Raw genomic sequence first — 14,287 nt, forward strand, 5'->3', positions numbered from 1 at the left:
ACACCAGAGTTAGCCCAGGCTGGCCCTCAGACTCATGATCTCCTGCCTTCTCCTTTGGGACACCAGAGTTGCAGGCATGAGCCCCGACTCCCAGCTGCTGCCAGGTCCCCTGCCTGGGAGTCTGTGTGGGTCTGACTCAGTCTAGGCACAGCCGTTCCCTCATAACCTGAAGACACGGCCATCAGCAGTGTGACACAGAACACAAGCCAAAGTGGTTACACACAGGACCAGTCTCACTTCTTTTGCACATGTGTTGGGCTCTACACATATCTGGAATTTCAGGCATGGCCCTTGAGAACCCTTGGGTACTCACGCTCTCCAGAAGGCAGACTGCGGCAGGATTGCCCCGGAAAGCTGTCGCTGTGAATGCATCTACTATGAAGATTGGGAGCTTCATTCTCCTGGCTGGCTGTGTGGGAGCTCCCTGCCCTGCTGACAGCCCGCTTCACTTCCTGTTGTTAAGAAGAAGAAAAAAGTTAATGTTTTACCCCATGTATAGACATAGTTCATAGTTCCCAGATAAAAAGTCAATTACTCCAACATACTTTGCACCTCAAGATGTGTGCCACTGCTACTTTTCAAAGCCTCTGCATTTAATCTGTTTTTAAAATACTAGCCGAATGAAAGTTTTAACCTTTGGCTATTCACCCTTCAACCCCAACAGAATTCCCCAACCGTAATCACCCTTGTTCCCCAGAGTTGCTGACACTAGCTGTGGCAGTGACTTCAATGAAATTCAGGAGACATCTGAGAGGCACATGTCTTACAGTCTTCCCACGCAGACAAGATCTTCTCTCAAGGTCAAGCGTGGTGAGTGTGTGTGTGTGTGTGTGTGTGTGTGTTTGTGTGTGCGTGCCCGTGTGTATGTGTGTGTGCCCATGTGTATGTGTGTGTGACCATGTGTATTGAGGATTAAAACCTGGGACTCAGCCAGATGTGTCATGCACGCCTTTAATCCCAGCACTGGGGAGGTAGAGGCAGGGGGATTGCTGTGAGTTTGAGGAACCCTGTATTGAATACCCTACCCACAACAGAACAAAAAACAAACAAACAAAAACTCTCCCACCCATCCCCCAAAAACCAGGAACGCTATCATGCTAAGCAAAAGTTTACAACTCCCAAAGTTCCTGATCTTTTCTAAGAGTTGTGGGAGACAGGTTTCCTCAACAGGCTACACACACTGGCCCGAGCCAGTATCCTCTGCCTCACAGCATACTGCCAAACCCAGCTCTGGCTTTGAAGGTGTTTTTAATTAAATTCATTACTGAAGAATACAATTCTGCCCTTCAGTCCTTTTTTTTTTTTTTTTTTTTTTTTTTAAGATTTCTAGAAATGCTGTATTGCTTCTCAAACCAACAAGAGAGTCCCTTAAAGGCTTAGGTCTCAAAGGGTCTGTCTAATAAACTCTTTCACTAATCAATAAGATGTCCCCAGCCCCCCACCCACAGCACACCCAGCGTCAGCTTCTCTTTCCTCTAAGCACTTGATGTGTTTTGGCTCAGGGATGCCCAGGGCCCCTGCCTGCAGGACGGATTCATTCCCTTTGTTGGGTGGCCAGGCGTCATGATTTCCTACAGCTGGATGGTGACAAGTCTCAACTAGGGAAAGATGGCTACCAAGATTCCGGGAGAGTTTTGCTCTCTGATGAACAGGAACAGAGCAGAGAGAACAGGCCACCCTCCTTTTTCTCTGAGCTGAATCAGATTTGATTCTGGAAATGCAGCAGCCTGGTAGGTTTTTGCACCGCAATGAGCAAGGGGAGAGAAGGTGGCACATACCTGTCTGTAATCCCAGCACTTGGGAGGCAGAGGCAGGTGGATTTCTCAGTTCGGGGTCAGCCTGGTCTACAGAGTGCGTTCCAGGACAGCCAGGGCTACACAGAGAAACCCTGTCTGATACTATAGTTCACCTGGTAGGTGCCCCTTAAGTGTTCCTACCTCTAAACTTCTCGCTGGTACAGAGTAAAAGTCTCAAAGTATGAAGCCATTGTTAGTACAGAAACAGCCAGAATAATGACTCTCTAAAGTGAGGGAATTAGGTTTAAACCCCAGGTAATGTGTGTGTATGTAACATATACTATATAATGTTTTATATCCATAATATATATTACACACATATATATTGTATTACTGAGGATTGAACCCAGGACCTCAGGGAGGCAAGGCAAAATACTCTACCACTAAGCTAAATCCCAAGTCAGCAGGTATCTTTACTGGTAGATATTGTTGGTTTCTTTTTTGTTGTTGTTGTTAAAACAGGGTTTCTTTGTGTAAGCCTGGAACTCATTCTGTAGACCAGATTGGCTTCAAACTCACAAAACACTGCCTGCCTTTGCCTGCTGAGTGCTGGGGTTAAAGGTGTACACCGCCACCATCCAGCTTACACGGTGGATCTTTAATGTGTGCATACACGATGGCTATTCTTGGTTGTCAGTTTGACAATCTGACTACATCTGGAATTAACTAAAACCTAAGTGGTTGGGTAGACCTGCTTTTTCTTTTGTCTTTATTTTTTTTAAGCAGCTATTAAAAGCCCTTTCCAAACTTAAGTTCTAGTGTTGTTACAGTCTTGGGTTAAAACAGCTACAGAATTTATAGAGGCATTCAAAACGTGGTCCTAAACTGAGCACAGCGGCATGTGTCTACACTTCTAGCTTATGTGTCTACACTTCTAGCTTGTGTGTCTACACTTCTAGCTTGTGTGTCTACACTTCTAGCTTGTGTGTCTACACTCCTAGCTTGTGTGTCTACACTCCTAGCTTGTGTGTCTACATTTCTAGCTTGTGTGTCTATACTTCTAGCTTGTGTGTCTGCACTTCTAGCTTGTGTGTCTACACTTCTAGCTTGTGTGTCTACACTTCTAGCTTGTGTGTCTGCTGTGGAGCCTGGGCCAGAGGATCTGCTTAAGCCAGGAGCTTAAAGGCAGCCGGGCCAACACAGCGAAATGAAAAGGGGTTGTCGTGAAACCTTCTCAAGGAAAAGGGAACAGCCCTTTATTATAGAAACAGGAAATTAAATGTGCGGCTCTTGTAAACAGTACTTTTGTTCCTTCTGAATGCAGTTAGACCCTGAAAGGCATTTATTCTATATCTATCTATCTATATCTATATCTATCTATAGATATCTATATTGATATAGATATCTATCTATATCAATATAGATATAGATGTAGATGTAGATGTAGATATAGATAGATATAGATATAAATATTAGCTTGCTCTGGGAAGCATAGAAAAGCAGATAGATCTCTGTGAGTTTAAGGCCACCCTGATCTACATAGCAAATTCTAGAGAGAATCTGTCTGAAAGAGTTTCACATCAGGTACCCCAGATTTTTTTCTTAATTAAATCACTTTAAGTGGGAAGACCCACCCCTACTCCAGATCTTCTGAGGTGGCCATATCCACCTCTCATCTGGGCCACACTTCTGCTGGCAGCCTGTGTAGAGGACAGGGGAGAAGGAGACTTGTTCCCTTGGCCTGCTTGTTCTCAGTCTACCTAGCAAGTCCATCCCCTCACGAGCATTACAGCTGACTTCCTCAGGATTCTGACATATGTACTGATGACCAGCTGAGACTTCCGGCCTCGTGGACTGAACAACTTCTGGATTCTTGGGCCTTCCGTTGTTAGCCAGCCATTGTTGGATTAGTGATCACAGCCTGTAAAACATTCTAATAAATACCTTTTATATATATAACTCATTGATTATATTTGCTCTGTACCTCTAAAGAACCCTGAATAATGCAACATATATATGCATATATAGATATACACATATATATGTGGGTGTGGGGGTGTGTGGCCCAGCAGGAGCCCTGTGGTCCGGCCTGGCCGGAGAGTTGCCGGGCCAGCAGGAATACTGGAGCATAGTCCCGCACTGTGGAGAGCTGGCGGGCACGTTTTTTTAATATCTCCCACAACAGCTATGTGCTCCCAGGTCATGATGGGGAGGGTTCTAGTGGTTCGTTCAGGTCATAAATTCCATCATAAGGGCCCCACCCTCATGACTTCATCTAACATGAATATCATCCTTGTACTGGCTGGTTCTGTGTGTCAACTTGACACAGGCTGGAGTTATCACAGAGAAAGGAGCTTCAGTTGGGGGAAGTGCCTCCATGAGATCCAGCTGTGGGGCATTTTCTCAATTAGTGATCAAGTGGTGAGGGCCCCTTGTGGGTGGTTCCACCTTTGGGCTGGTGCTCTTGGGTTCTATAAGAGAGCAAGCTGAGCAAGCCAGGGGAGCGAGCCAGTAAGGAACATCCCTCCATGGCCTCTGTATCAGCTCCTGCTTCCTGACCTGCTTGAGTTCCAGTCCTGACTTTCTTTTGTGATGAACAGCAATGCAGAAGTGTAAGCTGAATAAACCCTTTCCTCCCCAACTTGCTTCTTGGTCATGATGTTTGTGCAGGAATAGAAACCCTGACTGAGACCATCCTCATAGGAGCATTTAGAGGACCGTCACATTGTGAACAAAGCGTCATGACATTAAGGTCGAGGAGCTTCTGCTCAGTCCACGATGGCTCCTTTGCCAGTGTCTGATTCTGAGACCTGCTTTAGATTTCTGACTTTGTGTTGATAGTGAGAAACGAAACCCAAACCCAGTCCGGAGCAATCCGGGGCTGCCCTGTGAGCCTTTCTCCTGTCAATCAGTAACGCCCTACTCAAACCCACAACCCAGCTTAAGTGCTGGATCACAAAAATGTGTAGGATTTTCCTCCACCAATCAGCAAGCAGGCAGTCACTCCTGCTCTGGACACTGGTTAGATGTCCTCTGCTTTAATTCAATTCTGTCAACAGTCTACTCAGGAGCAGTGTCAGACACCGTGAGACGCCCCCCAACACTTCACCCACCCACACGCTCACTCATTTCAGACCGCACTAACAACTCCACACTTGGACCAGTAGGGTCCCCACGGCCCCTTCCTTGGGTTTAGTTAGCTTGGTAGGGCAGCAGGGAGAACTCAAAGGGACACTGTGCTTGTAATTACCAGTTTAATATGAGAGATATTTTAAAGCATGGCCCCAAAGCAATGCACAAGGAGAGGTGTATTAGGGACAAGGAGTCTCCAGACTACAGACCACAGAGAGCAATCCCCGCTGTTCTGGAGGTGTTCACCTTAAAAACTCACCTGTAGACACCGCCTTCAGAGGACTCAGTAACTCAGTGCTTTGGTTCTTACACAGTGTAAAGGTTCATTATAAGGTGCTGACAGCCACTACGAACATGGATATTGGGGAAATGTCTTGCTCTCGTTTGGTTTAAAGAAAATAAAACTTAGCCAGTGTTTTGATGTTTTCTGATGTTTACCACAGGACGAGCCAGCAGCTTGTCTGATGGTAACGTCCCCCACCTCCCCAGTCCCCACTCCCCATCAAAAACCGGTTGGCTCCTTTCTGCTCCTGTATAAAGAAACTATACTTGATAAAATTGCACTAGATATTTATATTTTGAATTTTGAAGTTTTATATAGAATATAATCTCACTGTTATAGAGGCACCAATCTTTTTATAGAACACTGTAGAATCTTGCTCTTTTGAAATTAATACCTGCAATTGTCTAGTACTCAAGAAACAGAAAGCAGGAGGAACAGGAATTCAAGGTAGTAGGTCAGTGGTGGCATACGCCTTTAATCCCAGCACTTGGGAGGCAGAGGGAGGTGAACCTCTATGAGTTCAAAACTAGCTTGGTCTACAGAACAAGTACCAGGATGGCTAAGGCTACACAGAAAAACCCTGTCTTGAGGGGTGAGAAGATATTAAGGTCATTGCTGGCTATAGAGTGAGTTTTGGGTTCAAGCCTGGAGTTCATGTTTAAAAAAACTAAGGGGGGGGGGAGAGAGAGAGAGAGAGAGAGAGAGAGAGAGAGAGAGAGAGAGAGAGAGAGAGAGAGATTGGTTAACTAAGGTCATTGGGGTCAGCCTGGTCTACATGAGAGCCTGCCTCAAATAAACCAAGCTGAATTTACTAACTTGTGTCTGTAATCCTAGCACCTAAGAGGCTGAGAAGGCTCACTGTATGTTCAAGGCCAACCTGATCTCCATAATGAGTTCCAGGGTGGGCTGAACTACAGAATGATACCCTCTCTGAAAACCAACAAAACTGAGAAAGAGGGGAGGGAGTGAGAGGGAGGAGGAGGAGGAGGAAGAAGAGGAGGAGGAGGAGGAGAAGATGATTACTATCATTCTGGAACAATCTGACAGCTCCCAAAAGAATCAATTATGTCCACAATGAATTACAGTGTGACTTCTCGTTATTCTCCGGGAAGATCCTAGTAGCAAGGGTATTTTCTATTAACCTAATTTGGTTCACATAGTTAAGAACAGCTTTTTTCTCCAGAAGTGTTTGTCAAAAACAGTCAGCCAACTGTTTCATAACATGGTTTCTGCCTGAGCTGTAGGCAAGTTACTGAGGCAAACAATTGGCTTTAAGCAACTGTTTGTAAGAAACAGCATGTCATGAGACTTTGTGATGTATCTATTTTCAAGGTTCATCGTAATGTGTGTGCACGTGTGCATCTATAAAAGGCAAGAAGAGGACACTGCATCCCCTGGAGCTGGAGGCAGAGGAGGCAGAGGCAGGCGCATCTCTGTGAGTTTGGGGCTAGCTTGGTTTACATCGAAAGTTCTAGGACAGCCAGGGCTACATAGCGAAACCCTGTCTCCGAACAATAACAAAAATAAACAACAGAACAACAAAAGAAACAAAAAGCAGCTGCAAGTGCTGAGCCATTTCTCCAACCCTGGAAGGGGGTTACCACTGAGAGAGCAGGAAGGAGAAACACTCTGGTGTGGTCCTTGGATTCTAGAAAGCAATGCACAGGTAGACAGCTCTGGATCTATTTTAAAACCACAAGCATGAACACCAGAGAAGGCCTAAAGTGGTTACTTTAGCCACTTAGAGACTTTGTGCAAAGGTAAAGTCAGGAGAATGCCTGTTAATTTCTCATCATTGTTAATAAAGTAACTAAGCAGAACCATTTTAGCTTGGAAGGTTTTTCTATTGGTTCCTTTTCAGAGGGTTCAGGTACCACACGAGTCACAGGCATGGTGGAGAAGAACAGCTCAGGGGGTGGCAGTCAGAGAAAGAGAAGCAAGCAGGGGTGGGGGTGGGGTGAAACAGGGCTTTGATTCCAACTTCCTACCCATCCCTTTAATGGGAAAAGTCAGTGGTTGTGACTGCCTTTAACCCCAGCAATCAGGAGGTAGAGGCAGTTGGATCTCTGTGAGTTCAAAGCCAACCTGGTCTAGTTCCAGGATAGCCAAGGCTACACAGAGAAACCCTGTCTGGGAAAACTGGGGGGGGGGGGGAAGGGGGGAGATATTAAGGTCAAGAAAACAAATAACCCAATTAAAAATGGGGTGCAGACCAAGCAGTGGTAGCCCATGACTTTAATCCCAGCACTTGGGAGGTAGAGGCAGGAGGATTTCTGAGTTCGAGGCCAACCTGCCTGGTCTCCACAGTGAGTTCCAGGACAGCCAGGGCTACACAGAGAAACCCTGTCTCAAAAAAAAAAAATGGGGTACAGAACTAAATAGTTCTCAAAAGAGGAAACCCGCGTGTCTGAGAAACACTTAAAGAAACATCCTTAGTCACCAGGGAAATGCCAATTAAAACTTCGGAAGTTCCAAATCGTATACAAATCAAAATGGCTAAGAGCAATATGACAAATGGCAACTCATGCTGCTGAGGATGTGGGGTGAGGGGGACACTCCTCCATGGCTGTGGGAGTACAAACTTGTACAGTCACTATGGAAACCAGCGTGGCAGTTCCTCGGGAAGCTGGGACTAGATCCACCTCAAGATCCAGCGAGACCACTCTTTACCTAAAGGACTCTCTACACCCCACTGCAGAGAGACACTGGGTCATCCAGGTTCACTGCTGTCCTATTCACCATAGCTAGAGATTGGGAACAGCCTAGCTGTCCATCGACTGTTGAACAGATGGTAAACAGTGGTGCATTTATACAATAGAATATTATTCAGCTCTTTTTTTTTTAAAACAATCATGAAATTCCAAAGATAATTGGGTGGAGCTAGGAAAAATTACCGAGTGAGGTAACGCAGACCCGAGAAGACAAATGTACATATTTGCTTATATGTGGGCATTAGCAAAACCGACAGAGCTAAAGGAAATAGACAACCGAACAATAACAACTGGAGGTTTTGATGCTGACTTTCTTGTGTGTTTTAAGATTTATTTTTATTTGCGTATCTGTGTGCATGTCTGTTGGCTGTTTAGTTTTTTACCAACTTGACACAAGCTAGAGTCCTCTGGGAAAAAGGAAAGCCAAGGGGGAAAATGCTTCCAACAAACTGAGTTGTAGGCATGCCTGGAGGATATTTTCTTGACTCAGTGATTAACGTGGGAGGTCCCAGCCCATTGTTGGTGGTGCGAGGGGGGGGGGTTCTGGGTGGTTGAAGAAAGCAGAGGTCACCAAGACGGTGGGTACTAAGAAGCAATTCAAGGGGACTGGAGAATTGGCCGCTCCAGCTGTCTGTAACTCCAGTTTTGGGGGATCTTTTTTTTTTTTTTATGTATATGAGTACACTGTTGCTTTCTTCAGATACACCAGAAGAGGACTTTGGATCCCATTACAGATGGTTGTGAGCCACCATGTGGTTGCTGGGAATTGAACTCAGGACCTCTGGCAGAGCAGTCAGTGCTCTGTTGCACCATCTCTCCAGTCCTAGGGGATCATTAGGAGAAACCTCCTTCAAGTCTCTGCTTCGGTTTCTGCCTCCAGGTCCTTGCCCTGCTTGTCATGACTTCTCTCAGTGATGAACAGTGATAAGATGTCTAAGCCTTTAAATAAACCCTTTCCTTTGCTTTCGGTCGAGGTTTTATCATAGCAATACAAAAGCAAATAGAAAAGAAATAGAATTGTCTCTACATGTGCATATCAGGTGTGCACCCAGTCTCCTGGTGCCCCGATTTACAGGCACTTGTGAGGTACCCAATGTGGGTGCGGGAACCGGCAGCACACACTTACAAAAGCTTATTTGTGTCTGAGTTGTGCCATCTTTGTTCCTCACGAGCACAGAGGTCAGAACAGGGCCTCAGGTTCTCTAGAGCTGGAGTTACGGATGGTCATGAACCACCATGTGGGTGCTGAGACTCAAATCCAGGTCTTCCCGCAAGAGGCTGAGCCATTTCTCCAGCCCTGAACGACAGATTACTTGGGTGGAGGTGTTGTTCTCCATTTGTTTTTAAAAGCAGACTTCTCCCAGGATTACCTTAGGATGGCCTGGACCTCCTTATGTAGCTCAGGCTACGCTTGACCTTCCGGCCTCTGCCTCCCGAGCGTTACTGGTGTGTGCCACCACCACACCTGCATCTGTCCCTAATGCAGCGTTTCAGTACCAGTGCTCCTCTGCTGTGTCCTAGCCTTCTCCCTTCTCCATCCGTCTCCACTCTCCGTATGATAATTACAATTACCTAATTAGAGGCCGCTGGGGATAAAGCACCTTTGGTGCCTTACCATGCCTGACAGAATTTCCATTTTTATTGAGAACTTGATACTTGTATAAGAAGGAACTGTTTTCATTTTTGTGATAATAATAAGTTTATGATTTTACTTGTTTTTTTTGTTTTGTTTTTTTACTTTGGCAGTGTTGGGGAATGACCTGAGGAGTGACAAGTTAGGCAGGTCCTCTTCCACTTAGCGACACAATTTATGAGCGCCATGCCCAGGTCTGGTGACCAAGGAGACCTAAGAAGGTGTCAGGTCTCTTGGAACTGGAGTTACAGATGGTTCTGGGAATCAAGGAGGGTCTTCTGGAAGTTTGGCCAGTGTTCTTCACCACCGAGCTTTCTTGTATGTGTATGTGTGGGGTGGGGGAGGGGTTTGGGGGTTGTGCGCTTGCCACAGAATGTGTGTAGACGTCAGAGGACAACTTGTGAGAGTTGGTTTTCTCTTTCTACCTTGTGGGTCCCAGGGATCAAACTCGGGTAGCTTGGCTGGGGAGACTTTACCCACTGAGAGGGGTGCTGGGCTGTTCCAAAGCGCTGAGACACCCTGCTCTGGGAATGGCAAAGTGCAGTCCGAGATGTGGCAAAGCCAGAGCTGGTTTGGGGGGATGGCCGGGCCATGGGGTTCCCGGGCTCGAGGATGTCCAGGTGCTGCTGGGAGTCACAGAAGAGCCAAGAACAGAGTTGGGGGACCCGTGGGCTAGGGGCAGCTCTGGCTTGTCCCAGCGGTGATTGTCCTTAGCTTGGCAGAGGCAGGCTTGGCGGCAGCCGTGGCTGGGGGCGCAGAGAGGCCTCCTAAGGGAGAATTAAGCTGCAGCTCTGTGGGTGAAAGCCTTCTCCATGGCTCCCCACAGCGACTCCTGATGAAAGCAATAGTCCGTGATTCTAAAGAGTTTACTGGTTGTTCGTGGTGGAAAATGGATGCATAATCCCTTTCTCGGGATCTGACCTGAGACGAAATACCTTTTTCAGGGAGGAATGTCTGGGAAAGAGAGATCTAAGCCCTCAGGGCCTCTAGGTACCTCATTAACTTGGAGAACTCTCTTTTGGGCCTATGTGACTATAGGACACGTTTCTTTTATGTGAGAAGCATGGCGCATATTCCAGGTCAGGAGTCTGACAGGGAGCGGAGGGTCGTCTGAGTCTCAGATGTGTGCCTACAGTTTCCTGGTCTCAACCTGCTCAACCTCACCAAACTTCCAGGCATGGTTTTCCTGTCCAATACACACATACAATTTGCTGGAGTCTGGTAAAAATGAATTAAAGTGTCTCTGCCACAAAGTGTAATCATTACTAATGTTACAGGGAGAGACATAGGTATTTATATAATGAAAACTGTATTTGTGTTTGTGGTGGTTTGAACACGCTTGGCCCATAGGGAGTGGTACTGTTAGGAGAGGCGGCCTTGTTGGAGGAAGGGTGTCACTGTTGGGGTGGGCTCTGAAGCCCCACCCAGTGCAGAAGAGTCATCTTCTCCAGGTTGCAGTCAGATCAAGATGCAGAACTCTCAGTCTCCACTCCCACGCCAGCATCATGCCTACCTGGATGCTGCCATGTAGTGCAGGTGTGGAGGTCAGAGGACAACCTTTGTGGGTCAGTCCTCTCCATTCTGTCCTTTTACCCTGTGGAGCCTGGGGAATCAAACCCATGGCAGTAGGCCTGGCAGCAAGCGCCTTTACCTGCTGAGCCACCTACCTGTCCCCAACATACACCACGCCTATGGTTTGCCTAGGCTAGGTTGGCTGCTCAGCAAGCCCCGAGAGATTCTCCCGCCTCTGCCCCCATGTCCAGCTTCTTTTACACAGATCAAACTCAGGTCCTCTTGCTTGCAAGACCCCCACCCTTCCTAATGTGCTTATATCCTCGGACCCCCCTTTCTCTAATTTCTGGAAATAGTTCCAAGTGTTGGATTGCTCCAGAGGTCACTGTGGGAGCCAAAGAACCAGGGAAAGTGAATCACCCGATTGGCCTTGGAATGTCTAAGTGGGTGACAATGTAAGAGATTCGGCATGGAGAAGAGACCATTTCTTTCATTCTGATTTTATAGTTTTTTTGTGTGTGAAGCTTTTCTGAGACTTGCTATATAGCCCAGGCTGCTCTGGGATCCTCCGTACCTCTGTTTCCGTCCACACACACTATTGGCCAGGTATGTATCGCCACACCTAGCTTTTAAGCTTTTTTCTTTTTAAGATTTAAGTTGTGTATACGTGTGAGTGCCTGGGTGAGTTTATGTGTACTCACAGGAGCCCTCAGAGGCCAGAGGGCATTGGATCCCCTGGGGTGACAGGCAGACACACACACACTTAAAAAACAAAACCCGAATACAGAGAATGACTGGGTTTGGGGCCTCCTGCCCCTTCAGTACCATTTGTTTACTTAGTATCATACTAGATGAGGTCTCATTTCCATAGTTACCAGGGAAGTAATTTAAACAAACTCTCAAAAATGGAACCTTTGTCTGAAAGCCTTGACCTGAGAAACAGTGGTGGCCATATGAAGGCGGCTGCTCTTCTAAAGACATCAGATATTTATTTAGGTCATAAACGGAAGGAGGAGTCCTTCACAACGCCCGGTCAGAGCTGCTGTTCCGAATCCCTTGAACTCGGACTAGACACAACCCCAATAGGATGCTGTGGGTTGTTTTTGTTCTTGGCTTGTTTTCCTGCAGGCAAATGACTATTCTGATCGCACGGTAGTGGTACTCTGCCGTATCATTAGCGATCTGTGAACGTCCACTGTGGACTAGTTTTTAGCTAATGTGCTCTGTCTGCCCCAAGAGAGCACACTCTCAACTTTCTCTTTCTTTTCCGTGCAGGCCCTGCATGGAATTTTCCTCTCCCCTTTATTCTGATGGAGTAGTGCGCGCTGACGTGAGCACGAGCCTCTTATTGTTTCCCTCCGGGAGGTGTGGTCATTTCCATGTCCTTCTCCTCTGTAGTCTTTTCTCTCTTTATACACTGTAACAAAAATCCTCTTCGGGGTCCCTCTGACCTCTATTCTAATAGGAGAGCACATGAAAGAGAGAGGTGGAGGGGGGAAGGGAAAGGGGAAGGAAAAAAGAGAAGGGTGCAGCTGGGAGCCCTGAGTTGTAACCATCTCCATGGAAACAATTCCTTAGAGCTCAATCTGGAAAGAATTCTGTAGGCATCACCAGAACAGCAGGGTCCGATCGCACCAAGCCTTCCAACAGGGTTCAGCTGTGCGAGCGAGGAAGGATCTGATTTTTTTTTTTTTTTAAAGAAAATTAGTAAACTAAGAAGCTAATACAAATTACCTTTACCGTGGTATAATGAAAACGTCCCTACCTGCTGTAATAAAAGGGCAAAAGGACTGGATGTACTAATTCCAAGACCTTCTAAATCTTCAGAGTGTACTCTCCACAAAGAAATGAGGGAGACACACCTCCAAAAGAAACATCACCACTGGCTTACAGCTGTCAAAACGAACTGAGGCTCGCTGCCCACAACCACACACAGTGTGTGCAAAAGGACGCCAGATTCATTCAGGCCCTACATAGACTGAATTCCAGGGGAAGAGGGAAAGGGATTACAGAATTCCACCTACTCAGTCGTGTTCAAAGAGTGAACGGAAAGGAGTCATGAAATTCAAGCCCAGTAGAAGAAAGGCCCTGGGCAGAATTCATCAGCTAAGAAACCAGTTACTTTTTTTTTTTTTTTTGGTCTTGTTTTGTTTTGTTTGAGGCAGGGTTTCTCTCTGTAGCCCTGGTTGTTCGGGAACTCTCTGTAGACCAGGCTGACCTCCAACTCAAGAAATCCCACTGCCTCTGTCTCCAAGTACTGGGATCAAAGGCGTGCACCACCACCCAGCTTAACCAGTTACTTTTTAAAAAAGAGAACATACTTTGGGCCCTAAATCAACCCCCAGCTATTAAAAGGAAGGTGACTTTAGAGGATTAAAGTAACAATAAGATAACCAAGTTTCAGCAAGTCTCTAGCCAGTAGACTACTAACTTGTAACCACATAAAAGAGTTTAGTGTTCTCTAGTGTAATTATTTTCACTCTTATGGGACTAGGGACCGCATCTGTGAAGTGAATACCACTTTTTAAGGCTACGGAGACACAGATGACATTGAGATCAGAGGGTCAGAAATTCAAGGACATTCTTGGCTACCCAAGAACAAAGACAATGAATTGCTTACCGAGCCATTCCAGTAAGTATTTAATAAACCTGAGCTATGACGGCTTCTAGCACATATTTTGATTTTCCTGTCTGTAATTATCACACTGACCCCCCTCCCATTTTCTGAGGGATATTTTAGGTCATAAAATCAGTAGAGCACTAGAGACTTTCAAGTAGGCTTGACGATAAATGAATTAAAGCCGTGAAACGGAAGTTTCCATACAAGAAAGTAATTGGCCTCTTGGCTCTACATTAAAAAAATAATAATAATAAAATCTCATAGTAAATAAAATGCATCCTTCCACACTGCCGATGACCACACAGCCCCACTCCACACCTAATGGACTCCCCAGTGTCTGCAGCACAAAGAAATCTTTGAATGCACACTGAAGGGTGATTCCCATCCACGTTCAGTCTTGATCTGTCCAGACTGGCCTCTCTTTGCCCTCACACTGTCCGTTCCCATCTTAACTTGCTTTGCTCTCTTAAGTCTCTTTCTTACACCAGGGTGGCCCTCCACTTTTCCATGTGCAATTTGGACAACAACTTAAAAGGCCATAAACGGGTCAGGGGCAATCTTGGTAGCACGACAGACCCACCACAAGCGATTCTTAGGTGTCTGCTGTAAGCACACTTCTTAGGAATACCAAACTCTTATTTAGGTAAAATCTATTGCCAT

The 14,287-nt window shown here is 46.2% G+C and overlaps 1 protein-coding gene across 3 annotated transcripts in view; it reads right to left on the reverse strand.

Annotated features, from left to right (window-relative positions):
• Positions 1 to 14,287, reverse strand: part of LOC127670179 (phenazine biosynthesis-like domain-containing protein 2) — a 56,415-nt gene that overhangs the window by 40,895 nt on the left and 1,233 nt on the right. For 2 of the 3 annotated variants that reach the window (XM_052164531.1, XM_052164529.1), the window contains exon 2: positions 314 to 452. In XM_052164531.1, the coding sequence (XP_052020491.1) occupies positions 314 to 397 (84 nt within the window). In that variant the 5' untranslated portion in view covers positions 398 to 452. Of the gene's footprint in view, positions 1 to 313; positions 453 to 545; positions 609 to 14,287 lie in introns of those variants that run through there. The other variant, XM_052164530.1, reaches the window with a different exon arrangement.

This window comes from Apodemus sylvaticus, chromosome 19 (assembly GCF_947179515.1).
Source record: "Apodemus sylvaticus chromosome 19, mApoSyl1.1, whole genome shotgun sequence".
Lineage (NCBI taxonomy): Eukaryota > Metazoa > Chordata > Mammalia > Rodentia > Muridae > Apodemus > Apodemus sylvaticus.